General features: G+C 53.9%; 2 protein-coding genes and 1 non-coding gene across 7 annotated transcripts; 2 read left to right on the top strand and 1 right to left on the bottom strand.

Moving 5' to 3' along the window:
- The first annotated feature begins 9,324 nt into the window (after positions 1-9,324).
- Positions 9,325-10,672, top strand: Rps21 (ribosomal protein S21). Of its 3 annotated transcripts, none has more exons than XM_004841008.4 (6): positions 9,325-9,471; positions 9,627-9,689; positions 9,837-9,900; positions 10,027-10,098; positions 10,466-10,521; positions 10,609-10,672. In XM_004841008.4, the coding sequence occupies exons 2-6, from the start codon at positions 9,640-9,642 to the stop codon at positions 10,616-10,618; spliced, it is 252 nt and encodes an 83-aa protein (XP_004841065.1). In that variant the 5' UTR covers positions 9,325-9,471; positions 9,627-9,639; the 3' UTR covers positions 10,619-10,672. The 3 variants fall into 3 exon arrangements, with proteins under 3 accessions (XP_004841065.1, XP_087053823.1, XP_004841066.1); XM_004841009.4 differs by having other exon boundaries at positions 9,330-9,457; XM_087197697.1 differs by lacking the exon at positions 10,609-10,672 and having other exon boundaries at positions 10,466-10,525.
- Positions 10,673-10,800: 128 nt separating this feature from the next.
- Positions 10,801-26,331, bottom strand: Cables2 (Cdk5 and Abl enzyme substrate 2). Of its 3 annotated transcripts, XM_004841011.2 has the most exons (11): positions 25,960-26,331; positions 17,283-17,354; positions 17,101-17,193; positions 16,092-16,169; positions 15,271-15,379; positions 14,662-14,827; positions 14,204-14,307; positions 13,742-13,848; positions 13,336-13,540; positions 12,984-13,159; positions 10,801-11,093 (listed from the first exon to the last, which is right to left on the bottom strand). In XM_004841011.2, the coding sequence occupies exons 1-10, from the start codon at positions 26,304-26,306 to the stop codon at positions 13,019-13,021; spliced, it is 1,422 nt and encodes a 473-aa protein (XP_004841068.1). In that variant the 5' UTR covers positions 26,307-26,331; the 3' UTR covers positions 10,801-11,093; positions 12,984-13,018. The 3 variants fall into 3 exon arrangements, with proteins under 3 accessions (XP_004841068.1, XP_004841070.1, XP_087053821.1); XM_004841013.4 differs by having other exon boundaries at positions 10,801-13,159; XM_087197695.1 differs by lacking the exon at positions 17,283-17,354 and having other exon boundaries at positions 10,801-13,159.
- Positions 11,992-12,110, top strand: LOC147822154 (small nucleolar RNA SNORA48). The gene has a single exon (XR_015446138.1). It is a non-coding gene; the product is annotated as a small nucleolar RNA SNORA48 (small nucleolar RNA).
- Positions 26,332-27,407: the final 1,076 nt, after the last annotated feature.

Below are 27,407 nucleotides of genomic sequence, written 5' to 3'. Positions count from 1 at the left end.
TTCTTTTGGTACCTGGGATCAAACTCGGGTCCTTGTGCTTTCGAGGCAGGCGTCAAAACCACTAAGATAAATCCCTGGCCCTACCCCTAAATCTTTTTCTTGTAATGCTGATATATTGTTTCAATGTTCAGTCATTCATTGCTACTATGTTGAAATAGTTGAGTTTTGTATGTTGCTACTGTATCCTGAAACCTCTTTAAATCCATATATTAGGTTTAGTAGTTCTTTCATAGATTGTTGGATTTTCTATATAATCAAGTCATCTTATAATAAAGTTTGATTCTTAGCCAGGTGTGCTAGTGCACACCTGTAATCCCAGCTACTTAGGAGGCTGAGGCAAGAGGATTGCAAATTCAAGGCCAGCCTGGGTAACTTAGTGTTAACTTGTGTCAACTTCAAAACAAGAAACAAAAAGGGCTAAGGTGGTATCTCAGTGCTAGAGTGCTTCCCTAGCATGTGCAAGAACTTGGGATTCAGGCCGGGTGTAGTGGTGCACTGCTTAATTCCAGCACTCGAGAGGCTGAGGCAGGAGGATCATTGCAAGTTTGAGGCCAGCCTGGGCTATGTAGTGAGTTCGAGGTCAGCCTGGGCTACGTAGTGAGACTGTCTCAAAAAACCAAAAACAAAAAAGGAGAAGAAAAGAATAATAATTTGGGTTCAAGCCCCAATATCTCAAAAAAAAGTTCATGCATGTACCAACTCCCCACAATAAATGTAACCTTATTAATAACAATTAAAAATTTAAAAATTCAATTCTTCCTTTCTAATGTAGATGTTTCTTCTCTTTCTTCACCTTATTATGCTGGCTGGCTGCAGCAGAATGCTGGATAGAAGTATCAGGACCCACACCCTCATCTTCCTGACTTGAGGAAGGGGCTTTCCCACGAGCCGCACATCACAGCTTCTGCAGGTTCTCCCTCAGGCCCTTGGGTCAGGAAGCATTTTGCCCCTACTTTACTGTTGCCTGCCTGCCTTTCTCTTCTCTCACTGTTTTTTTTTTTCTCACTCTGCTTTTTTAAATGTTGGATTTGCCAAGTGAATTCTCTTGTAGCTAATGGGATGATTATGTGGTTTTTCTTTTTTAACTTACTATTCTTTTCGCAGTACTGGGAATTGAACCCAGAGGGTTGCACATTCTAGGCAGCAGCTCTACCACTGAGCTACACTGGCTGACTTTACTACTGCTGCTGCTGCTGTGCGGCTGCTGTGCTGCTGTTGTTGAATTTGGGACAGGATCTAGCTAAATTGCCCAAGCTGGGTTTGAATTTGAGAGCCTCCTACCTCAGCCTCCCAGGGTGTTAGGGTTACATCCAACTTTTTTTTCTATTTTGTCCATTTCTGTTCTGCTTATTATTCCCCTTATTGTGCTTACCTCAGGCTTTATTCTCTTTTCTAGTTTCTTTTTTTTTTTTTTTTGTACTGGGGATCAAACTCGGGACCTTACGCTTTCGAGGCAGATGCCAGAACCACTGAGCTAAATCCCTGGCCCTTTTCTAGTTTCTTAATGTGGACAGTATGGCCAAGGGCCTGGGTCCTTTAACCCCTCAACTTCCACCTAAGCAGGACCTCAGATCAGCCCAAAGATTCTCATACGCAGCACGCTCAGCTTCTATTGGTTTAAGATGCTTCCTAATTTCTTTTGATCTCTGCTTTGACCCACTGGTTATGCAGAAGCGTGTTATTACATTTGGGTGTCTCTCAGAAACCTTCCTGCTACTGAATGCTAATCTAGTTCATTTCAATCAGGAACTACGCTTTGTATGACTTGAATTCTTTGGCTGAAATCCCCCGGTGCATGCTCTGTGGCCCTGCAGAGAGGAGGGTGCTCTGCAAACATCAGATCGCACTGGTCAGCAGCGTCGGTTGTCTTCTCCATGTGTACCGACTTTCTGTCACCTAACCATTACTGAGTGGGGACACAGGATCTTCGTCCATAATTATAGATGCTGCAATTGTGATTTTTTTTTTTTTTTTGGTGCTGGGGATTGAACTCAGGTCCTTGTCATGTACTTTGTAGTAGACTATTTTTTTTTCATTGGTACCAGGGATTGAACTCTGGTCCATGTGCTTACAAGGCAAGCAGCAGAACCACTGAGCTAAATCCCCAGCCCCCTTGTCATGTATTTTGAATGAGGTGTCAGAAACTGTAATCGGTGTTCAAAGTTTTAAAAACTTATTACAGTAGAAGACATGTTGCCATTATTCCGCCTCAAGACGCTCCCTTTGACCGAGATGGAGGGAGAGGGAGGGCGGCGAGGGGGCAGAAGAGGGTTAAGATGCGTCGCATCCATGCACCACCTCCCCATGAATGTAATCACTGTGCACTGCGATCACAAACTGACACGAATATGAATTTAAAAAACACCCCCTCCCTTAGAACACGTTTCTCTCTGAAGCAGGTCTGGAGTCCTCTTTTTTGTCTTCATTGCGCTCTTGTGGCTGCTTTGATGTCCTGAATGGACTCAGAATGTTTTCCTTTCCTGGTCATTGGACTTGGGGAAGAGGCGGAAGGTGCACAGCGCCAGATCCAGTGAATAAGGTGGACGAGGATGCACTGGTATTTTATGAGCTGCCTTTTGGTCGGCTGGCACTGAGCAGCAGCAGTCACTGTCTTTTTGATCACACCTCATAAAGACACAAAAGGGGATTTCCAGAACTGCTTCAGAAAATGGCAAGAATGACGGGATAAGTGTGTTTGCTTGCTTATTTATTTATTTTTTGACACAGGGCCTCACTATGTAAGTCAATCTGGTCTTGGACTCACTAGCCCAGACTTGCCTCGAATTTACAGGAATCCTCCTGCCTCAGCCTCCAGAGTGCTGGAATTCCAGGCATGTGCCACCACACCTGGCTGGATAAGTATGTTTAAAATAAGGAGGGAGGGCCGGGGGTTTAGCTCAGGGGTTCCACCACCTGTCCCGCAGGCGCAAGGACCCAAGTTCGATCCGCCGTACCAAAAAATAAAAATAAAAAAAGGAGGGGATTAATGGTAATGTGTCTTTTACTGTAGTCAATTTTTAAAAAATTAAACATTCATTGTGTGTGTGTGTGCGCGTATACACACACACACACACACACACACACATTTTTTTTTTTTTTTTGGTACCAGGGATCGAACTCGGGTCCTTGCACTTGGGCACCAGGCAATGAAACCACTGAGCTAAATCCCTGGCCCTGTTTATATATTTTTTATTCATTAAGTTTATTGGTATATTTTAGGCATACAATATGATGACATTCATCATTGGGAATTTGTACTTTTACATGATGTATCTTGGTTTTTGTTTGTTTCCCCTTCTCCTGCCCTCCCTTCAACCCCTCCACCCCTTCCTATTTACAAAGACTTTTTCTTTTTTCCTTTCCCTTCTCTCCTTTCCCCTACCCCACCCACTTCCCCTTCCCCTTTGGACCTTTTCTTCCTATTTCACATTATCTAGCATACATTTTGATCCTCATTTACACTTTCAACTTCTCACACCAGAGAAACTATTTGATATTTACATGTATGTCCTGTTTATTTCACTTAAAGTCTGGCTTCAATGTGCATCCATTTAGCTATAAATGTCTCATTTATCATTCTTTATGGCTGAGTAGTACTCCATTTTATAGAAAAACCACATCTTCTTTATCTAGTCTCCAGTTGATGGGCACTTGGGCTGTTTCCAAGCTTTAGCTATTACAAACTGTGCTGCTATAAACATGGGTGAGCATATATCACTGTGGTATGATTCTTTTAACTCTTTGGGGAAGATACCCAGTAGGGGAACAGCTGGGTCAAATGGGACCTCTAGCCCTAGTTCATTGAGGAATCTCCACACTGATTTCCACAGTGGTCGCACCAGTCTGCACTCCCACCAACAATGGAGAAGGGTTCCTTTTCCCTCACACCCCCGCCAGCATTTGTTATTGGTTGCATTTTTTTTTTTGAGTAGAAAAATTTATTGAAGGAATGATAGCTTCTGTCTAAGGGAGACAGAAGGGGGACAAGAAAGTGGGTTACCCAGAACCCTGTTTCCCAGGGTATTTTTATGAAGCAAAGCCGCAAGGTGAGGCCGGTCAATGTGGGACAAAACTGTAGTCAACTGGTAAGATTATGAGTTGAGTCGCTCAGGCGATATCGATCCAATGGGAATCACAAGGTGGGTATGACATGGCACGAAACTATGATCAAACTGGTTGCATTCTTGGTAGCAGCTATTCTTTCTGGGTGAGGTAGAATCTGTGTTGTTTTCATCTGCATCTCTCAGATGACCAGTGACGTTGGAGATTTTTCATATGTTTATGCTATTTCTTTATCTGAGAAATGTCTGTTCATCTCAGATGCCTGATTTTGAATTGGGTCTTTAAATTTGGGGGGGGGTGTCTGATTTTTTTTTTTTTAGTTCTTTAAATATTCTAGATAGTAGTCATTTATCTGAAGAATAGCTGGTAAAAAATTTTTCCCATGCTGTGGGTTGTCTCTTCACTGTTGGTGGTTTCTCTTGCTGTGCAAAAGCTTTTTAATGAGATGGGGGTCCCAGTTGTTGATTCTTTGCAGTATTTCCCATGTGGTCTGGGTTTTGTTTGTGAAGTCTTTGCCTACTCCTATATTTTCAAGCGTTCTACCTATTCTCTCTTCCAGCAGATTTAGTGTTTCCATTTTAATATTTAGATCTTTGATCCATTTTGATTTTAGGTTAGTGTACAACTGAGAATTTTCTTATGATTTCTTTTTCATCCCTTTTGTGGTCTATTAGGTATAACTTTTGGTTTTATTCTGTTAGTTACTTTTGGGGCATAGTTTTCAACCTGATATTTTGGGTCGGTATCTGTGTGGGAATATGTCTTGTGCAAAACAGGATGTTTCATAACATCACTGGTTTCTACCATCAAGTGATATGATACCACTTTCTCTACACAATATTACACACTTCCACTTCTTCCCCGGACTGCATGCTATTTAGTTATACTTTAGCTCAATGGTAGAGTGTGCGCCCAGCATGCACGAAGCCCTGGCTTTGAGTCCCAGTACCAACCAATCAACCAACCAACAAATAGAAAAGCTGCCAAATCTTAGTTACCTTCCTAGTTTCCATGAGCAGAGCTTTGAACATAATTTCATCTGGTATCATTTTTCTTTGGTCTGAAGTACTTCCTTAATATTTCTTGTAGTTAGGGTCTACTACTGATTGATTCTTTCAGCTTTTGTGTATCTTAAAAAGTACTTATTTCATTTTTTGGGGAAATTCCTTATGGTGAACAGCTCACTTTTTATATATATATTTTAAATTTTACTCCTCCACAATTTATTTATTTATTCATTTGTTTGTTTTTTGGTACTGGGGATCGAACTCGGGTCCTTGTACTTGCGAGGCAGGTGGCAGCACCACTGAGCTAAAGCCCTGGCTCCCTTTTTATACTATTTTTATTGATAAATGCACACACAACTCACCATTTTAACCTTTCACAAGTATGCACGTCAGCAGCAGTAATTACCTTAACAATGCTGTGTATGCATCATCACAATATATTTCCCAAATTTTCATCACCCTAAACAGAAACTCTGCAACCATTAAACAAATAGCTCTGGATTCCTCATCCCTACCTCTAGTAACTGCATACTTCCTATCTCTATGAACCTCCTGGTCTGGATATTTCACGTAAGTGGAGTCGTAAAACATTATATTGCTGTCTGGCTTATTTTCAACATAAGGTCCTCAGAGTCCCTCCATATTGTAGGTAGCAGGTATCAAATCTGATTTCCTTTTGTGGCTGAATAATGTTCCCCTGTATGAATACTTCATTTATCCGTTTATCTGTTGGTGGGCACTGGAGTTGCTTCTACTCTTTGGCTACTGTGAATAATGTTGGTACAAACATTAATATACAAGTATTTGAGTCTGCTTTCACTTCTTTTGGCTCTATACCTAGAAGTGAAACTGATGGGACACATGGTAACTCTGTTTAGCATTTCTTTTCTTGGTGAGGGGTGTTCTACCAGAGTTACATCCAGACTTTCTTTTGGTACTGGGGATCGAACTCGGGTCTTTGTGCTTGCGCAGCAGGCGGTGAAACCACTGAGCTAAATCCCCGGCCCCCGGAGTCTTTTTTTTTTTTAATTTTTATTTCAGAACAGAGTCTCACTAAAGTAACCCAGATGGAACTTGAACTTGCTATTCTCCTGCCTCAGCTTCCCTTGGAGCTGGCATTACAGGTCTGTGTCATTGCACCTGGTTTTAACTTTTTAAGGAAACATCAAATCTCCCATTCTTTCCTTTCCTCTCTTCTTTTCTGTGAGACAGTGTGTTTCGGTGTTGCCCAGGCTGGGACTCAGGAACCTGCGCTCTTCCTCAGCCTCCAGGGTGCTGGGGTCACAGGTGTGCGCTACCAAGCCTGGTTACTCTTGCCATTTCTGAAAGATATTTTCACTGCCTATAGAATTACAGGCTGACAGATTCTCTCCTTTAAGCGCTTTCAGGATGCTTTACCAGTCTTCTCATTTGTTTTGCTTCCAGGGAGAAAGTAGTATCATTAAAGGGGCCTTCACACTGAGATAAACCTGCAGCCATTTTAATTTTTTTGAGACAGGGTCTCGCCATCCTCCCCAGGCTTGAATTTGCAGCCTACTGGCTCCCGTGAGTTTTTAAAAAACTGATATATATGGGCTGGAGATTTAGGTCAGTGGTTCCGGCATCTGCCTTGAAAGTGCAAGGTCCAAGTTTGATCCCTGGTACCAAAAAGAAAAACCAACTGATATAAACATTGTATTTATGGGATACCATAGGATGTTTTGATACACATATACATTGTGTAATTTTTTTTTTTGTACCAGGGATTGAACTTGGGACCTTGTGCTTGAGGCAGGCAGTGGAACCACTGAGCTAAATCCCCGGTCACATTGTGTAATTTTAAAAATCAGGGTAAACAGATCCATCCTCTCAAAAATATATCATTTCTCTGTGGTGGTAATCATGAATTTAGTTTTCATCAAATCCAGAAAATTTTCAGCTATCATTTCTCTACATATGAGCCCACCTCTCCTTCATTTTATTTTTTGAGACAGGGTTTCACTATGTACTCCGGGCTGGCTTGAACTCATTATGTAGCCCAGACTGATCTTTTTTTTTCATTTTTCGTACCGGGGATCGAACTTGGGACCTTGCGCTTGTGAGACAGGCGCTGGAACCACTGAGCTAAATCCCCAGCCCTTAAGCTCTTTTAAGGAGAAAATCTACCTCTTTGTTATTTTTTTGGTACCGGGGATCAAACTCAGGTCCTTGTGCTTGCGCAGCAGGCGATGAAACCACTGAGCTAAATCTCCGGCCCAGACTGATCTTGAACTTGAGATTCTCCTGCCTCAGCCTACCATGTACTGGGATCACAGACATGTGCCACCACACCTGGCCCAGCCTTTGCTCCTTTTGAAGGACTGCTCACCTCAGTGGCAGCTGAGGAAACTTATTATCTAGTAATTTAATTAGGATTCTTTTGTGTTTTCCACTTTTCTACTGAACTTTTTGAACAGATGGGATATGTTACATAAAAACCCTTATAATGGCCTTGTGTGCTACTTCTAACATCTGTGTTGCTTCTGGATTCATTTCCATGGGTTGCTTTTTCCTCTTATTAACAGCCTTATTTTCCTGCTTCACTGTGTTCCTGGTAGTATTTTACTGGATGCCAGCTATGTGAACTTTACCTTGTTGGGTGCTCAATGTTGACTGTATTCCTACAAGCGTCTTAAGCTATTCTTCTAGAATGTGTCCAGTTACTCACAATCAGTGTGATCCTTTCAGATATTACTTCTGTGATTACTAGGTAGGACCAGGGCAGCATTTAGGCTGGGCATAATTATTACCCATTACTGAGGCAAGATCTGAGTACTTTAAGCAGTGCCTTGTGAACTGACCTTTGCCAACCTGGCTGCTGGGAATGGGTACTGTTCCAGTCCAGTGGGCGCACTCAGTCCTGTCCCTGGAGCTTTTATAACGGTCTTTCCCCAACCTGAGGAATGGTACTGACAAGACTTGAGTATTCAGGGAAGACCTCGAGGAACTCTGGGCTCCAGCTGCTCCATCTTTGCCTGTCCAGTCGAAGAGAATCTTCTGACCCCCAATCTTTGCGGGGTCACCCCACACAGACACGGCCAGGCCAGTTGCAGATGTCCCCCCTGTACACACCCTGGGGTTTCTGGAAAGAACGCATGCCTCAGCGACCTTCCCAAAGGTCAGTGACCTCAACGACCTCACCTCTGATGCCTGGCTGGAGTCTAGGGGAAGCCCAGCAGACATGCTGCCCACATAACACTTGCTCTGCAGGAGCAGGGAATTTGCAGCCTCAGCTCCCACAGCCCCAGATATTAAACCTTCTCACTCAGACAGGGTGCTGTGCTGAGGGCTTCTGGTGCATTCATTCAACACCGTGCCCTGTGTGCCTACTGCGAGCAGTGCTACACGGTGAGCAGCTCCAGTTCCCTGGGGAGACCTCAGGCACACAGTTCACTGTCAGTGTTTAATGACAAGCAGATTGGTATGTGAAAAGGAAAACTTGGTTCTGGGAGGGTTCTTGACAGCATGAGGTAGGCTTGGGTCAGAGAAGGGACCGGGTACCACAGCTGTGGCTCGGCCTCGGGCAGGCCCCACCAGGGAGGCAGGACGAAGCTCTCTTGAGCTTTCCTGGGGGAAGTGCTCTGACACTCCCATGAATTTGGGGTGGGGGTGACTCTGGGATGTTACCTTCTATTTTCACCTGGAAAGGACCGGCATAAGTACTTCTCAGTACTGCTGGGGGATGGAGTGCAGACTGTGCAGGGCCAGGCTGTGGGGACCGAGGCCCCCTGCTCCCTCGCTGGCGAGCTCCTGCGGTAACGAGTTCAGGCTGCGACCGAGGCGTCCCCAGGACCCACGGGCTGTCTCCATCCGGTTGTCATTAGGACCCGGCTCATCGAGTCACCTCCAGCGCTCTCTGGAGGGTTTCCCAGCGGCAGGTGGCTGGCGGCGGGGTCGCAGGGCGCCTCCAACACTCCCGCGCACGCGAGAGGGGCCGCCGGGTCGCGCCGGTTTCCGATGCCCCGCGCGGCCGCTCTGGCGGGCTGGGTGCCTCCCTTCGCCGCTGCTGCCCTCGGGGGCGACCAGCATCTCTGCCCGGACCACAGCAAGGTGTCTCTGCCCCGCGCCCGGGAGCTGACACAGCCGCGGGCAGGAGCTCGGACCAGGCGCGGGGTCCCGGGGCGGGGACGGCCGCGAGCGCCCGCCCTCTCCCGGGAACTGCGCCGCGCGCTACAGGACTGGGCGGGGCGTAGCTTCTCCGCGCCGGAAGTGGGTGTGCCTGACCGACGCCCAGCAGGGATGTAATGCGCAGACGCCAAGCGGTGCGTGACCCGGAAGTGCTCGTTGAAGCCCCGCCTCCTCTCTGCGATACTGCCGTCGGGGGACGCGCCACTTCCTTTCTCTGCTCGCGCTAGTAGCGGAGGCAGCAGGTCGGGTACTAGGGGTAGGTTTTAGGCGGGGGCCGATCCGGGCAGGGTTCTAGAGGTGCCAGGGCGGGGTTTCTAACGTTCGGGGAGCGCCAGGCGGGGATCGGGCTGGGGCCACGCGTGTGGGGTGCGGGGCAGTCCAGAACTCGTGGCGCCGTGCGTTGCTCCCTAGGCCGGGCCTCAATATGCAGAACGACGCGGGCGAGTTCGTGGACCTGTATGTGCCGCGGAAGTGGTGAGTGTTCTCGCCCAGCGCGCTGCATCCGTGGCCCTTTCCTGTCGGTTTCCCCGTGGTCCCTCCGTCCTTGGGCTCACGGCCCTTTCCCGGGCCAGCCAGCCGCAGCTCCTCCCTTCCTCGCTCACGGAGCCCTCTTGCCTGCAGCTCCGCCAGCAACCGCATTATTGGTGCGAAGGACCACGCATCCATCCAGATGAATGTGGCCGAGGTGAGACGGGATCCTGGGCAGTGGGAAGCCTGCCCCCACGGGAAGGCTCTTGGACTGGGTTTGTACTTTGTTTCTCAAACTCCCGATTAGGCTAAAGGTAAGTGGCCTTTCCGTTTTTCTTCGTAGGTTGACAAGGTCACGGGCAGGTTTAACGGCCAGTTTAAAACCTATGCCATCTGCGGGGCCATTCGCAGGATGGTGAGTGTTTTCCTATGCTTTGGTTACCACGTGGACGTTCCCCCAGCCTCCGGTTGCTGGGGGTTTGGACCTGGGCATTTGGGCATGTAATGCTGTCTTTCATTCTTTTAGGCCAGAATAGATCATAGGCAAGAGTAGGTTTACTGGTTGCTTGCTTTTTCCTAGGGTAGAAAAGGGTGATTGGGGGCCCAGAAGGTCGGCTCTGCCTTTGTCTAGGAGCTTGCTAGTGTCTGCTCACTGGCAGTGCTTGTCTGCTGTTTATATACCCTTTCTCCTGGGTAGAAACGCCAGTCTGATGGTGCATGCAGGACTTCCTGCCAGCCCAAGTAGCCATAGTGGAAATATTCTTAGAGAGCTCTTTTTCCAGGGTGAATCAGATGACTCTATTCTACGTTTGGCCAAGGCTGATGGCATCGTCTCAAAGTAAGAGGCAGTTTTCTGTTCTTGGGCAGTGGTTGAGGATCACCCCAGAGACAAGATTGTAACACTGCCTTTCTTTCCTTATTGTAGGAACTTCTGAGTGGAGAATGTTGTGGATGTGGAACATCTGTCATAAATAAATAGTCAGAAAGCACCTGTGTTGGCTTATTCTGTCCCTGTAGGCATGCTCCTGGGGGCTTGGGAATAGGGGTAGCACTTGACTATGTATGGGCGACTAGAATGGGGCAATGTACCTTAGTTCAAAGGAGACAAACCATGGAGTATGTTGCAAAACAATTTTACTTCCAACAAATAAATGTTATCCACTTGAAAACAATCCATGATAAGTAACTTGAACATTCTGAGGTCAGATATTCACTTATGCACACTTATGTTCACAACTGCTGGGTGCTGAGGAAGTGGTACCAGGTCTGGTTTTGTTTGGTCACAGCCCAGCTGAACACCTGGGACACAGCTCAGACTTCTGGACTCGGTATAGAGGATGACAGGTTCAGGCTGTCATTTGGTGTAAGTGTTGGCTTTGTTGTAGCAGCTCTCAAGACACCACACAGTTACTGAAAAGGACATACAGAAGGGCTTCAAACAGACCAGTATGGTAAAGGACTAAATCTCCCCGCATAAATAACAAACTTAAGTTACCACTGTGTTCATCAACCATTTTCTTCACACTAACATCTATGGAAGTCCTAAGGGGATGTGCCCCAGAGAGTAGGTTGTAAACCAGAGCAGTATGTAGGAAGGTAGCTTCTTTTAGGGTTCACAAGTGGAGTGCCCGGAGACACCCTTTGGTGGCAGGACAGTGAAGAGAGTGGTTGGCCTGGATTTAGGCCCAATACTGTGGGGTGTGGTCTCGGGTGCACAGAAGAGTTTGGAGGGACTCCTTGGCATGTTGAATGGGAGACTGCATGGTAGATCAGAATAAGGACTGGTTCCTCCCTGTCCTGCAGCCTTCCCTTTGTGTGCTCCGGCTTTTACTGCTTCTCGGCCTGGGTGATCAGGGTGAGTGCAGGGAGAAGGTAGGCAAGTAGCTGAGTCCCACAAACAGGTTAGCATCTCCCTTTAGCACAGCCTCTGCCAGTGACAGGCAGGTCTGCCGGATGCCAACAGCATGGCCATTTTTGAGATTAGCTGGCCACTGAGGAAAAGCAGTATTCCTTGGTTCCTGTTTTTGATGGGGCATCAAACAGCCACGTGGGCCACTGCAAGAACACTGGACAAACTTGAAAAGCAGAAGGTGGCCCAGATGCCCTGTGGCCACAGTTGCAGAGGGGACAATGGTGGCTGCTTGGCATGGTGCGCCATGCTGGCTGAACTGGCCAAGATGGTATCTACTTCCTGATGAGGAAAAGGCACTGACTGAGAATGCTGTGGACTGCACACTGGTCGGTGCCTTTGTGTGGTTTCAGGTCAGACCTTCAGTGGGCCTCCCTGAACAGTTTGTGTAAGACCTACTGTCCCTGATGTGTTGAATGCAGAGTTGGTGCTCTCATCAGCCAGGGGCAAACCAACCCTATTATCCCAGCTTGGCTTCTGGTCTACATCTGTGCCTGGTTCCTGCCTTGGGCACATTGGAAAACCTCACAGAGCCAAATCCCAAGTCACAGTAAACATTTCTCAGCCACAGTATTGCTTAGGAAAGTCAAGAGCCAAGAGTCAGCAGTTGTCCTGAAGTTCCTGTGTTCTGGGTGAGTGGGTTTTCCTGATGAGAAGCAGAGGGTGGGGCCTGGCCAAGACTGGGCTGGTGTCTGCTAAGCCCTGTGGGGCATGCAACATGGCATTGTGGGATTTCACAGTGACACAATGCTTAAAAACAGGTCCAAGAGTTAGAAAAACATCAGAACAGACCTAGACTTTGCTCTTGGCGGCTTAAACTGACACCAAAAGCCAGTGCTGATGGGGAGGCTCTGGAGGAGCTTGCTCAGGTGGAGATGGAGCCAGCAGGTGCTGATGCTGGGAGACACTGCTGGGGCTGAGGGGCCATACTGCCACATCCAGAAAAACGAATATCCAAGATGGATACTTGAGAAGTTAAACCACCTGGCAATCTTGGCATACTTTCGAGGTCTGGACACCCAGATCTCTGATGCTAGGGCTGCAGCTGATGGTTTGCAAAGGTAAGGCGAAGAGAGGAAGACAGCCAGAACTCAGGATTCACCACCACACAGTGAAAACCAAAGGTCCTGGTGCCAGGCTGGTCTCAGGCACATGAGAAACCAATCAAACCCTGCACTGTGTTCATGTAAAGCTCCAGGAAAATTCTCAGAGATACCCTTGGAGCTGTGGTACACTTTGGACGAAAGCAGTGTCCCTTTCCAAGGAAACGCAGAGTAAAGAAATGAAGTGGATGGGCTAAGAAGCTCAGACCTAGAGGAGGCCGGTGGGCAAGGTGGGGTGGACACACAGATGCTGGAAGCCTCAGTGCCCAGGCCAAGGAACACGTCTACCTGCTGATTAGCCTTCCTTCGAGGCTGTGGCCTGGCTAGAACTGCTGGGTGAGGCGTCTGTAGTGAGGTAACACTTGGCTCTCCGGAAGGTACAAGGCCAGTTCCAAAGCCACGAGCACTGTGAACTCGAACCCAATGAGATCTCGCCTGTTGAATCGGAATCTTTCTTCCAGCTTCTGCATTGGAGGAGAGAAAGGTTAAACAGGCCCAACCCTTGTCTGGGTTCCCTACCTGAGGCAGTGGCTTTGGGTGTGGGCTGCCCCCCCAGTCAGGCAGGTGACTTGTTTCTCGGGGTGCAGGCCCAGGAGGCCTGGGCTGCTCAGGGCAGCTGCAGTGGGGAGCTCACACTCACGTCAATGAGTTGCTTCACTTCGTTCTTGCGGAGGTCACTGCTGATCTTGGCAGCCAGTAGCACGCAGGCGCCAGCGCACAACTTGCGGTTCTGTTTGTTGAGCTTGCCCTGCAGTACAAGCTTCTCAAAGTATACGTAGGCCATGGACACAGTCACTGGCTCCAGGCTGCACTCCTCAGACAGGTTCCGCATTTCCCGCTTCAAACTGCAGGCAGGATGTGGGATGGAGGCTGGGTCCATGGGGCAGAGGCCATGGCCACGGCTCAAGTGGTCACCCACCCACGGCTTGTAATGTGTGCTCTGAGCTATCAGAAAAGGTGCCACAGCCTTCACGAGGACAGCCCATCGCCAGGGCACACAGCTGAGGGAGCAGGCTAGGCTAGGGCACCCACCTGGCCTTCCTTACCTCCTGATTTTGCTCAGTGTCAGTTTGATGTGTGGAAACTTTTCTCTGAAGGTCTCGTTCATGTCCTTCTTGAGGTCCGAGGGCTTCACGTACTCTATCACTGTGGTCTGCAACAGAAATAGTAGGGTGGGTTCTGCTTGACCTAGGTTTGCACATGTGAGCATGTGGGGCTTCAGAGAGGCACCGGGGCTGAGGGCAAGATGGCATAGAGCCCGTCTGTCCTTGGCAGGAGGCCCAGGCAGGCACCCAGGGTGACCTAGGCGCCTATGGCTCTTGGCTGGGCTTATGCACTGCCTGTGTCTGCAGGCCTAGCCTCCTACCCTACTGCCTCTGGGGCAAGGTACCCCCTGGGCTGGCTGTCCAGGGTTCTGCATGCTGGGGAAGCTTGCCCTCAGCCTGCCCCAGGAGGTGCCATGCAGGGCAGGTGTGTGCCTGCTCACTGTGGAGCAGGGCCGGCCTTACCATGTATGAGGCAAAGATGAGGACACGCTTGTGCTTCCCACAGGGCCACTGTGGGTCATCCAGGAGGTTGGGGTTGTACTCCAGGGTATCTCCCCCATCGCTCCCTGTAAGGAGAGGCAGCTCCTGACACCCAGAACTTCCATCAGAACCAGCAAAACTGCTGAAGTTGGGGAGGTGCTGGCTATGGTTCTTCCCTGCCCAAAGTCTGTGGGTGCAGTAGAGACGGCCCCTCTGGAGCAGCCTGGGATGGTTTCCTCTCCGCTGCCTGGCTGTGCCGACTGGAGCTGTTTCTCTAGAGAGGCTGCCACTGGCCCTGCTCCCAGGGCAGGCTCTCCAGCAAGGGCTTTGGGGGTGAATGTGGCTTACTGATGCCGGTGGCCCATTCCTGGCTCTGGCCTGGCCATGGTGAAGGCCTGTATGCCACCCAGGTCCGTGCCATGGGGAAGGTGGGTGCCTACCTAGTTCCGTGCCAGCTGGTGGTACCTTGGTTGTGGCAGGTTTGTGTCTTGACCCTGGCAGAGCCCGGGGGATGCTGGGCCGAGGCTGGGGCAGCAGGCCATGGCTGTCACTCTTGTGTGCAACCAGGGCATTGGTAGGGTACAGGAACTTTGCATAAGAGACAACCTGGAAAGGTAATCATGGTGGGGCTCAGTTCTGCTTCCCTGCACTGCACTGCAGGAAAGCCAGGTGCACGTGGACTCCTGTCCTTCCGAGACTGCACAAGCCAGAGCTGGGAGGAGCTGTGAGCAGCATGTCACGCGCTCCCTTGGGGCTGGCATGCTTCGCGCCTGTTCTGCAGCACAGCTTGCCACACTTTCCCTGCCCAGAGGACCCTTGGCCTCGGCCCCCAGCCCAGAGGTGGGCCAGACAGTGTGGAGAGCTCAGGCTGCAGCTTGGGTGGTGCCACACACACCTGTGCCATGTCACTCACACTCGGGTGACTTCTCAGGGCTGGAGCAAGGGCAGCTGCTGACCTCGTGTTTCAGATTAATGTGAAAGGTGCCTTCCCAGGGCCCTGCCCTCTGGCCCTGACAGTGCTGGCCACCAGATGGCCGTGGGGCTCTTGCCTTTCCATCCGCTCCCAGTTCAACGCCTTCCAATTCAAAGACCATCTCGGAAGAAACAGACACGCCACCGGACGGATGCCTCTGCTTCTGGCTGTCCACCCTTAGGTCACTGCAATGCACAGGAGAAGGGGCAGTGGCCCTTCTGCCCATGCTGAGCCCCAGCTCAGCAGCTCAGCCCACCCGTCCATCTGCACCAAAGCTCTCCAGGAGTCTGCATGGCCCCTCAGTGGGCATGGCTCAGAGGTGTGCGCCAGGGTGTCTTTCCGTTGTAAGGCCACCTTCTCATTGTTGCCTGTCACAGACATGACCTGTCCACACCCTTGGGGGCTGGCAGCACCATGATGTCACTTGGCACTTACCTTCACTTGCCCAAGCTTGCTTCCTGGGTGCTTAAAACCCTTCACTTGTAGTCACACCGCTCAGCAGCTCAGCTTGGGCCCTGAGAACTGGCCGCCTCCCCAGGCAGGAGGTCTCTGTTGCTGTTTTACATATGCCAGGGCCACACACAGTGCTGTCCCGCCCCACAGCCATTTCCTTCTTTCCCAAATTGTGCTCAGGACACGACTGCCTGGCCTGGTCACAGGAGGCACGACTGTGTCTCTGAGGGACAGGAGCACCCCAGGCAACCTATATATGGACAGGTTGGACACAAACCATGGCCCCCAGAGAACAAGGACGGGAAACAGCGGGGTTTCCTGAGCTTGATGGCAGCTGACATGAGTGCCTGCAGGCCCCATCTGGACCTTGGTGGGTGGGCAACACCTTCACACTGGGCTCAGCTGGGCCAGGACTCTGGACTTGGCCCGCATGCGAACACTCACCTGATCCGCAGGCCTTCTCCATAGGGCAGGACCGAGAAGGCCGCGCACAGGGACCGCTTGGCACAGATGAGCACGATCCTGTAAGAGGCAGGGTGGACAGGCGACGGGAAGGTCCCAGTTAGTTGGAGGAGGCTCTTGGGCCCCAGGAGCCCAGAGTGGCTGCTGTGGGCAGGTCTGGTGATGGCAGCCCTAGCGCTGCACCGGGCGTGAGCCCAAGTGGCGCAGGCAAGGTCTTCCCCGGGCACACTGGCTGGAGGGCTCACTGGGAGAGGCCAGGCCTTGTTCATAAAGGTGGAGGCCGAGGGACTGAGGGCCCTAGTCGTCCTGGGAAGAGTGGGCCCTTGAGAGCCAGGAAGTACCCAAGGCAGGAGACTCCTTATTGGTGCTTGGGCAGCGTGTGGTCCACAGGAGCAAGAAACAACCACAGCCCCCGGCCCCACCCGCCCAGGCCCACAGCCCCAGTGCTTGGCTGCCTCTGGCCCTTGCTGCAAGGTCCCTGGGGACACTGAGGACAGCACTGGAGAGGAAGTGTCCTTCCAAGCCTATATGCAGCGCTGGGGGTGCTGGGCAGGGTGGCCGCCAGGGGAAGAGCAACTCTCTGGGCCCGTGTCACAGCAACTGGCCGTACAGAGGCAGGGCAGCCACGTGCAGCCTCCCGGGGCCCAGCGCAGCACCGTCTGGGCAGCTGGACACTGGCTTTTAGCTCAGCCTCCCACTTTCCCAAACACGACCAGGCTCCTCCCCGACGCATCTCAGGGCCAAGCCCATCTGTTTCCAGTTTTCCTTTCGTTCTTGCCCCACAGGCCGTGTCCACCTGGCGGCTCCTCCCTGAACTGCACAGCAAGTAGCTTGCAGGCCATGCCAGAAACTGCGGGTGTTCAGACAGTAAGAGGAGGGCGTGTCCACCCCAAACACCCAGACCCCACACCGCTGGGCTCCGGGACCACAGTCTGGACTCATGGGGCCCTGAAGGACCCACAGCAGGGCCCTGGTGCCTGGGTGCTATTACCTGCTGTTCCTCGTGTCATACTGCCTCATGTTCTTGATGAAGTGGGTCTTCTTCAGGCCTTTGTGTCTAGGCGACCCAGACACATGTTTGGTTCTGCAAGGGAAAAAAGCAGGTCACTCTTGACCTTCTGGGGCCTCGTGGGGTCAGTGGCTGCCCTAGAGTCGGGGCAGCGGGCTGCGTACCTCTGTACCGAGGCGCAGCCCACTGTGTCTTCCAGGAACTCGAGGGAGCAGCGTTGGGACGCAACTCGCCGCCTGCAAGGAACACAGAGGCTTCAGCAGACACCGCGGCCCACTCTGGGACCACCTTGCAGCTCGCTCCTGGAGCTGCTGTCAGCCTGGCCGCTCAGCTCTGGGGCTCAGGGCTTTGTGGTGAGGAGGCAGCACCCTCTGTGCCCCTTCCTGGGGACTAGCAGACTCCTTAGAACAAATCATGCAGACCTTGCCTGATGCCTGAGGGCACTTGGGCACAGCGGGCTCTCCAGGGCTGTACCACAGGGGCCTACCTGTGATGGACATGCCTATGCCCTCTGCAGTAGGGCAGGCCCTTGGGGGCCTACAGCCAGCTCAGGGCAACGAACACACCAGGCCCTCTTTGCAGCAGGCCACTGCTCCCCACTCTGCACCCTCCCAGGGGCTGTTCCTGGCCTGGACCATTCTTTTCCAGCTCTGCTGAGGCCAACTCCTTCCAGACTTTGGGTTTCTGTTCACACACTGGCCCTCAGGGAGGGCTGCGAAGTCCTGCTATCCTGTGACCGTGTGTGTGACCTGCTGGCAGTGCTGTCACCAGCGGGAGGAGGTGTCCCTCCTGTCTGGCTCCCCATGGCTTTGGCCTCCATAGGACAGGGTGCTGTGCACTCAGTGCTGGGTCCTCAGTACCTGCACCTAGGAGACGGGGAGCAGGAGGCAGTTTAAGTGTCACCCAAGGGAGGCTCAGGAGGGCAGCCTCTGGTGCTGTGTGCTGGTGATGGTCCTCTCAAGCCCGAGGACTCGGAACCCCACACAGCGACACCTTTGCATCAGATGATGAACTTGGGTTATGAGTCGCAGGGTCACCACTGTGGCCGTTTACTGCTTGCTGACCTCCTGGTCCTCACAGGGTGCACACACATCCTGCAAGCCAACAGCAAAGCTGTAAAGGCAGCGCCAGAGGCCAGAGGCACCAAGGTCAGGGTTGCCCATGGAAGACCGGAGGCACTGCTGGCTCTGAGGCTAACACCTCGGCCCAAGCCTGCCCTCTCAGTGGTCCGAGATGCGAAGAGCTGGGCACAGGGCTCCAAGGCACCCTGCCACAGCCCTTGGGCCCAGCACCCTGCCTTGCAGGGGCTTTGCTCTTTAGTTTATTCTTCCATTATTAGACAGGCAGTGCACATCTTTAAATAAAAAGCTAGATAACAGAGAGGAGTAAGCATTCAAACACTGTCTAATCACCCAATCTTTTTGCGGACACCAGCACTGCTACCACCCTGCCATGAATGGTAACACACAGGCCACACCCAGGCTGTGTGCCAGCCATTCCCTCACTCAGCATCCCACATCTTTTGTGTCAAATGCACCCAGGCCCTGAAGGAAGCAGGGCCCGATCCACTTTGTGGGAGCCCCGGTGGTCATCTGATCACAGTCCCTGGGGGAGCCTGGCCTGGTGTGTTAGAACAACACGTGGACTCTTGCCGGATGGCTCTGTGGGGAGATTCCTAGGCGGGGCACTGCTGGTCCAAGGAAGGGACCTCAGACCACAGGGATACCAGGCTCAGCCCAGGCAAAGGGCTAAGACCTCCCCCCGCAAAAACCTACAAGAGACCCAGCCACTCCCTTCCTACCTGGACCTTGGGAATCTCCCAGACATTTTCCACAGCAAAGAGCCGAGGCACACATCTGTGGAATGGATGGGTGACTACAGAAGTAACTTCCCAAGGGCACAGCATCCGGCTGCCCTGCAGGACCAAACTGGGGTTTTCTCTCCTGACTCTGAAGCGGTCAGCTTTTCTCTCTGTCTTGTACCAGGGGCTATGGATACTTGTGCTTAGACCCCCAAAGGATTCCAGAAACACAGCTTGTAAGGTCAAAGACCAACAGGTGCAACACTGGAGTAACAGGATAACCACCCAGTCGGCATCATGGAGACAGGGAGGGTCTGCAGGTGGTGTTGGTATTGTGGATGGTGATGGTGTTGGTGGCGATGGTATCTGACGTGACTCAATTCCATTAAGAACAATACCTGGAGGTCTGGGGATTTAGCTCAGTGGTTCCAGCACCTGCCTCACAGCGCAAGGACCTGAGTTCGACCCCTGGTACCAAAAAAAAAAAAAAAAAAAAAAGAACAATACCTGGAATGGCGTGTCTTACTGTGCACCACAGGGGCACAGGATGCCAGCCCCAGGTGCATCAGAGCTCCAGAGAGGTGAGGAGGGCCTGGGAGCCAGATCCTTCTGGGGACTCGGAAGGGAAAGCTCCCACCGATGCAGGAACCGGCAGCCCAGGGAGGCCAGCGTGGAACTGGAGCCACAGCTTGCACAGACCCCTGTGCTTCAGGCCTTGGGGCCACCCGAGGGCAGAGGGATCCTAGGAGCAGGGGAGGTCCAGCTAGTTCTGGTGCTGGGCGCCCCAGCGCTGTTTGCTGGGGAGGCTCTTGTCACATCCTCTGGCATGGGGCTGCACATGTGAGGAGCTGCTCTCGCAAGCCCGAAGGCCTCACACTTCTGCTCCAAGGCGTGCGCTGCAGCCTGACCCCGGCTGCTCCCCAGCAGCCTGAACAGCTCCAAGGTGGCAGAGGGTTCACGCCAACCTGGGCAGTGCAGTGTGTGGGTTCCACTGCGCCCCTCAGGGACAAGAATACAAACCCCCAGCCACAAAAGGGACACCTGGTTTGAAATGGCAAGACACCGTGCTGCGGAAAGGCATGGCCACACAAGACAGCCCGCCCGGCCCTTAGTGAGGGGCCTGTGCGCCTGAGCAAGTCCCAGGAGCAGCTGGGTCCTCGGCGCTCTGTACCCCGCTGGGGTCACAGGCTGAACCGTGTCCCGTGTCCAACTTTGGAATGTGATTGTATTCAGAAATAGTCTTTTTTTTTTTTTTGAAATAGTCTCATTTTGTAGCCCAGGCTGGCCTTGAACTTCCGATCCTCATGCCTCGCCTTCCTGAGTGTTGGGATTAGAGATGTGTGCCACTGCATGTATTTACAGGTCACTGGCGTCCGCCCTAACCCAGGGTGACTGGTGTCCCTATAAGAAGAGATTAGGACAAAGACGCACAGAGAGGATGCTGTGAAGACAGGGCTGAGAGGTGCTACACACCAAGGGAGGGCCCAAAGAACGGAGCCTGCCCTCGCCCTGACCCTGGCTTCCAGTCTCAAGAATGTGAGAAATAAATGCCTGTTGTTCAAGCCACCCGGCCCAGGTACTTTGTGACGGCTGCCCAGGCTGGAGAAACCAGGGGCAAATGTGACATGGCAAAGTCAGGCAGCACACAGGCAGTGATGTGATCCAAAGTGAGTCTGTTATCTGCTCAGGCTTCAGAATGGCTCTGAGCACCTATCAAGCAATACAGCCCAGGGTATTAACGATGCTAGCACTCTGGGAGGCTGGGGCAGGAGGATGGAAGTTCAAGCCAAGCCTGGGCAACTCAGCGAGACCTTGTCTCAGAAATGAAAAAGGGCTATGGATGTAGCTCAGTGCTAAGGCCCTGGTCTGGGTTCAATCCCTATTACTGGAAAAAAAAAAAAGAAAAAGAAAAAGAAGAAAAAGGAGGAGGAAGAAGAGGAGAAAGAGGGGCACGAGGAGGGGGAGAAGAAACAAAAAGCGGACACACAGAGCAGAGTTGGTCTGGGAGACGTGTCCACTGACAGCTGCCGGGTGCGCCCGAGAGCCAGGTCGCTCTGGCTCTGCGGCTTCTGAGCCGAGTGGCCTGGGACAAGCTCAGTCTGTCAGCGGGAGCCCTGTCACCAACGTGAGCCAGGTTCCAGGTCCTGGGCAGGGAGAGGAAAGCTCCTCACTGAGGGCAGGGCTGCCAGCCAGCTTCCTCACACCCAGCCCTCCCCCTGCCCTGCCCACTAAGGCCAGCATTTACCTGGGGAGCCCTGCAGGTCTGGGGATGAGCGCCCCCCCCCATCAACACTCCCCAGGCCGCAGCATCACTCACACCCGCCCAGTAGGGCACAGAGAGGCTCTGTACTTGTGCATGGTCACACAGCTAGGTCAGTTTGAGATCTGGTCAGTTCCAAGTCACCTTGATCCAAACCCTAAGATTTCCTTTTTTGTTTGTTTGTTTTTCTGAGACAGGATCTCACTATGTAGCCCAGGCTGGCCTTGACCTCATGGCAATCCTCCTGTCTCAGCCTCTGAGTGCTGGGATAACAGGTGTGCACCACCACGCCCTGGCATGTTCCCTTTTTTACCCAGTAATTTAAGTCTTTTAAATGATAAAGATCAGGAGCTTGCTGGAAACAAACTGGGATGGAAAACAGATGTAAATCCAGGAAAACGCAGGGTGCCTCTCACTGGCTCTAGGCTGGGCCTCACTCACCACCCCAGCTAGTGGTGGGGCAGGGTACCCGCCAGCCCAGGCCGCAGAGGGTGGCCAGACACCGGGCCTGGCCACAGGTGGTGTGTCTCAGGTAGACACCCAGAGAGCCTGGGGCACCTGGCACCAGGTGAGCCCTGACTTGTGCCAGCGAGGGCAGACAGGGCCTGCTCCAAGCCGATGCCCACCATGGTCAGTGCTCGATGCAGGCCTGGAGGTCGGGAACAAAGCAGCTGCTGGGGGCGGGACACGTGGGCACCGTCCCGGGGAGCAGTGGCTTGGCTCCCTGGCTCCGCCCCGGTGGCTCTCACGGCTCACTCCCTCGGGTCATTACTCCCCGCACGCACACCTGGGGCCTCATTTGTGGGCCCACAGAGGCGGCGCCGGCAGCCAGGGCCCCGTGGCGGCCTGAGGAGGAGGTGCAGGCAGAGGCCGACCTCTGCGGTCTGGCTTCTCCTGCGATTTTCTGTTTCTCTAGAGAACACTTGTCCTTCTGGGCAGCTTTGAAAATCTGTTCCCAGCTGGTTCCACAGTTCTTTTCCTTTGTGATTTTTCTCTCTCTCCCCCTCCGCTTTCATTCGCGAGCTCAGTCCTCAGGGCGTGGCCTGCGCTGGCCCCCCGGAGGAGCTGACCCGACTGGGCCTTCCGCGCGTCCTCCTACGAGGCCGTGGGAATGCGTGGGGCTGCGCTCACGCTCTGCTCACGCTCTTCACGCTCTTCCGCCTGAACATGCGCATCCGACACCTGGACTGAAAAGCGCTAAAGGCAAACAAACCCAAAGAAAAAGTTCGGCCTTTGTGCGACCTCAGCCAACAATCGGAGCGCCGTCCGCCGGGTGTTCCGGCGAGTCCAAGTTCTGCCGAGCCCTAGGATGCCTCAGAACTCTGGCCGTGTCCGCTCCAGCTCCCTGCGCCGCAGTGACAGGCCCGGTTCTGCTTGCGTCTGAGTTTTGGGAAGAGGTCAGGAGCTCCGTGACCCAGAGTACTCTCAGAACCGCCCTTAATAAAGGGGACCAACCCAAAGGCGCTCCCAGACCGGGCAGACCCACTGTGCCTTACACGCCGCACCTGGCTTGCTAATTATCTCCGCTTCTTCACCTTCTGGTCTCTACACGGGGCAGGTTGGGGCAGGCTCCTCTCTGAGGCTGAAGACCACGTCACCATTAGGAACCCAGACAGCGAAGGGGCCGCACAGGCTGGGGCTGGACTCAGAAGGTGCTGAAACACTGGTAAGAGCGGGTAGCCCCTCCACCACGTGGCCATACTTGTCCGGCTGTGAGCCTGCATGCTCCGCGCTGATACCTGCACACGTGTGCCTCCCCTGCCAGGAAGGTGGGCAGTGGGCTTGTCCGGCCAGCCCGCTGTTCCATCTCCTGGTGTGAGCATCGTGCCTGGCACAGTGGCACACTCCTCCTCTTGGGCATGGGCTCCCGGAGTTCCAGGCAAAGCCAGAGCCCTCGATTCCCTCACTCCCAGCAGGGCCGCTTCACACAGTGTGAGGACCCAACTGGGGTCCCAGGGCAGGGAAGGGCCCGGTGGCCAGGTCCTGGTCCTGGCCAGGCCGCTGGGTTGCCATGGGGACATGTACCTCTGGGCCCCAGCCTCAGCGAACCACTCCCTGCTGTTTCCCAGCTGGAGAGAAGGCCACTCTCCATCAGGGCTGAAAACAAATTGCCAGATGCTGGACTGAAATGGGTTTAAGCTGGCAGGCACTGGCTGCTAAGTGGGACCTGGCTGAGAGCAGGCTCCTCCGGGTGGGGAAGGCCTGCTCCCCCACAGCACAGCCATGGCCTTGCCTCATAGCCACCCAGCTCCTTGCAATGTGCAGAAAGCCATCTATCTCCTTCCCAGTCCCGGGGACACTGGCTAGGGCTGTTGTGGTTTGAACTGTGCTCAGCCCCAAGATCCGGAAGTCCCAACCCCTGGTGCCTGTGGACAGGCCCTTAGCTGGAAACAGGGTCTCAGCAAATGTGATCAATAAAGATGAAGACAATGACTGGGTCCTTCTAAGAAGAGAAGGCCATGAAGACAGACACCCAGGGAGGAACAGCATGTGGAGACAGAGGCAGAGACCGGAGCAACACAGCCACAAACCAAGGGATGCCTGAGCTACCCAGAGCTGGAAAAGGCAGGAAGGACCCCACAATGTGGCTCTCCCCATGCCTGACACTGGAGCTTTGTCCACCAGACTGGGGGAGAGCAAACTGCTGCTGCTGTACACTGCCTGGTTTGTGGTCCTTTGTCACAGCGGCCCCATGAGACTATGGCAGGCCTACCCGGCAGAAGATGCGGCACAAAGGATGCAGTGAGCAGCGTGGCATCTGCCAGCCAGGCTTCAGAACACCTGCTCCAAGCTCAGCCTGGGGAGCCCAGAGCTCCAGCTTGCTTTTGGACTTTAATCAGTGCACCATGAAAATAAACAAGTTCTATGAAGAAAACAAAGCTTTCAATGTTTCTCTCATTAGCTTTGCAGAAAACACTATGAGCCCTACATGTCCATACAAATCCACCCCAGACTGTGATGTGACCGCTCCCTGGTGACCTGGCTCTCATCTCTCTCATGCTGTCATGCACCCTGCTGAGCCCTTGGCGTTCCCCCGACCTCAGGGCGGCAGGGCTTCGTGTGAACCTGTCCCGGGAGGAGACTGGAGCTTGAGAGGGTGCTCAAGGTCACAGAGCCACTGGGTGGCAGGGCTAGGATTTGAACCCAGGTGTGCTCCACAGCTGGGCTGGAACACCATGTTCATGACCAACACTTCAGGGGCTACCTCCAGCACTTCATATTCTCCTCACTTCCTAAAAGCAATGAATCCTGGAATCCTAAAGCCTGTAGCCAGAAGCTCCCTTTGCAGGGCAGCCCCTCCCTTGCTTAGTGATAGGCCTGGGAGCAGAGAGAGTGGATGGTCCTCATCCTTGGAGCCTGCTGCCCATTGCCGGAGAGGCAGTGACTCCTTGATATCAGAATAGAGCCATGAACTTGGCAGCCCTGTCCTTGCTCTTCAAGAAGGGGCTGGGCACACCAAATGCTGGGTGCCTAGCTGCTACATTCAGGGCAAACTGATCCCTTGGCCCCCGGAGGCTACTCTGACTGTTCCTGGAGCAGCAGCCAGGCCAGTCTGTGGGTGAGAATCTGATGGAAAGGCTCAGGCAGACAGGCACCCTCTCAGCCTGGCCACAGCTGGAAACACGCCCACTTCCCGGCTGGGGTGGTAACCTTGGCGAGTGCAGGCGCACCACGGACAGTGAGAAACACGGTGGAGGTGCCCCAGTCAGACCTCAGAGGAACCGCTTCACCGTGAGCAGCAGAGGCGGCTCGAGGACCTCCAGGAATGAAGAGTCCTCCATGCCAGACCCCTGCACGCAGCACAGAGCCAAGGAGCAGCCTGGCTGAGGGGACCCCACAGTCAGGCCTGGCTCCTGCAGTCACTCCTCAGGAAAGGGCAGCAGGGCACAGGAGTGGACCCAGGGTCACCTGCGGCACAGCATTTGCTGCAAGGACACACAGCACATGGGAGGAAGACCGCTGAGAGGGCTGGGGGTGCCAAGAAATGAAACCAGGCCAGGGTAATCGTGCAGACGCTGGACTCAGAGGTGGCAGGGGCAGAGCCCAGCAGCTGTGGGATGGTGGGCAGTGAGGTCTGGCTGGGTGCTGAAGGCTCTGAGAATAGATGAGCACTGTGAGGAGGACCCCGGTCCACAGGCTGGGTCACCGGAAGGTAGATGTGCACGGGGCACATAAGAGAGGTTGGAGTCCTTGCATCCAGGGCACTGACAAAGCCGGTGGGGGAGGGAGCATGTCCAGAGCCAACAGCACCCTGGATCAAGTTCAGGGAATTCCCAAGAGAAGACCCTGACCCCACATTCAGGAGCTGACAGCATTAAGGGGACAATGACCTCCATGCCTAGGCACTGAAAAAAGCCCAGGTTATCCCAATTCTGTCCCCTGTTTTTGGACTATTGGCCCCAGACATCCCAACCCCTGTGACTTAGGCTGGAGGGCCGCAGAACACCCAACTTTGACCCCCGTATGCACCGACAGTCCTGGACCATCCCAATCCCTGAGTCCTGGAGGCTGAGTGCCCCAGGTCACCCTGACCTGAGTTGTGGGCTGGTACGCCCAAGGTAACCCTGACGCCTCCATCCTGGGCTTGCTTACCCCTTTGTTGTGGCTGCTGTGTCCTAGGCGAATGTACCCCAGGTCACCCACACCTGCATCCTGGCTGTTGGGGCCCGGTCACCCACACCTGCGTTCTGGCTGTTGGGGCCGGGTCACCCACACCTGCATCCGGCTGGGCTGGTGGCCCCGGCTGCCTGGATCCCGAGCCCGCCCCCGGCCCACTCACCTCTGGCGCTGCCCATCCAGGCCGAGGCCGGAGGGGGCCGCTGTGGGGCTGAGCAGGCCCTGGGGCGCGGGCCTGGCGCTCAGCCCGGGGAGGCCGGCGGGGGGCACGGGCGGCGGCGCGGGCGGCTCACGGGCCTCGTCAGGCGGCGGCGGGGGCTTCTCACCGCCGGGGCCCAGGCTGAGGGGCCGTCCGTCCAGGGAGATGTTATTGAGGAAGAAGAGAGCGGCTTGGCGGCGCCGCGAGTCCCCGCGCCTCCGCGACGCGGCCGGCGGGTTGCGGGCACTGGGCGCGGGCCTGGCGGGGCCGGGGGTCGGGCCCGGAGCTCCTCCCGCCGCAGCCGCGGCCATGCTCGAGTGCGCCGCCGCGGCCGCGTCGCCGAGCTGCCGCCCATTGGTCGCGCCGCGCCCACATGCAAATATGTCGCCTTCGCGCCCGCCCATTGGCTGCGGCGCGCCCTCATGCAAATATATCTCCTTCGCGCCCGCTAATTGGTTGGCGCGGCGCCACCGCGAGCGACTTACCACGGCGCTCCCCTGGGTCCTAGAGACTTTCTAAGCGTGTCCGGGGGAGGAGCAGAGCTGCAATTGCCCGGGCCGGGCGGTACCACAGGTTCGAGTCTCTGCCTCGGTGTCTGAGACTGAGAGGCGCCAGCTCCCCGTTTCCTGCTGGCCGCGGCGAACCCGGGGCGTGGGCCAGGCGCCGCTCCACTTCCCCATCCAGTCTGTGTGCCCGACGGGCTGAGCTTCCTCTCTGCCTTCCGCCCCGGCGCTTCCGTGTGCACAGGGCCGGGCCCCGCGGAGCCCCGCGGAGCCACCGGTCCTCCTCCCTGCCTAAAGAAGAGCCCGGGTGTCAGTGGGCAGAAGCCTGCTGCCCGCAGTGACGACCAGGCCCCGCAGCAGTGTCTTGAGCCGTGCACTTCGCTCTGCAGATCCTGCACTTCGCGCTCAAGTCCCAGGGTTATCTTCATTTTTAAAACTTTTAATTTAATTAATTTATTTATTTTTGGTACTGGGGATCGAACTCGGGACCTTGAGCTTGCGAGGTAGGCGGCAGAACCAGTGAGCTAAATCCCCAGCCCTTTTTTTGTTTTTTGAGGCAGGGTCTCCCTTTGTAGTTCAGGCTGGCCCTGAACTCGCTCTGTAGCCCAGGCTGGCCTTGAACTCATGGTGATCCTTCTGCCTCAGCCTTCCTAGTGCTGGGGCTACAGGCGTGTGTCACCATGCCTGGCCTTGGGGTTATATTTAAAGGGGGACCTCAGTGCCATCAGGATGAAACTGGCTGAGGAGGGGACAGAGGGTGGCCGGGGAGCCCAGCACATGGGCGTATGCAGTCACCCTGAGCTGGGTGCAGGGCTGGTGCCCTCATTCAGAGGCCAGGATGGGGCTTGCGTCCCTTCGCTCCTGGCTCTGTCAGACCCTGCCCTTCCAAATTGTCCTCCGGGCCTTGGC

The sequence above is a fragment of the Heterocephalus glaber genome, unplaced genomic scaffold (genome assembly GCF_053883595.1).
Source record: "Heterocephalus glaber isolate CG9 unplaced genomic scaffold, H.glaber_assembly_v1.0 deba00001673, whole genome shotgun sequence".
In the NCBI taxonomy this organism is placed as follows: domain Eukaryota; kingdom Metazoa; phylum Chordata; class Mammalia; order Rodentia; family Bathyergidae; genus Heterocephalus; species Heterocephalus glaber.
Note: the sequence above shows the minus strand (reverse complement) of the source record. Positions and strands in the feature narration are given on the sequence as shown.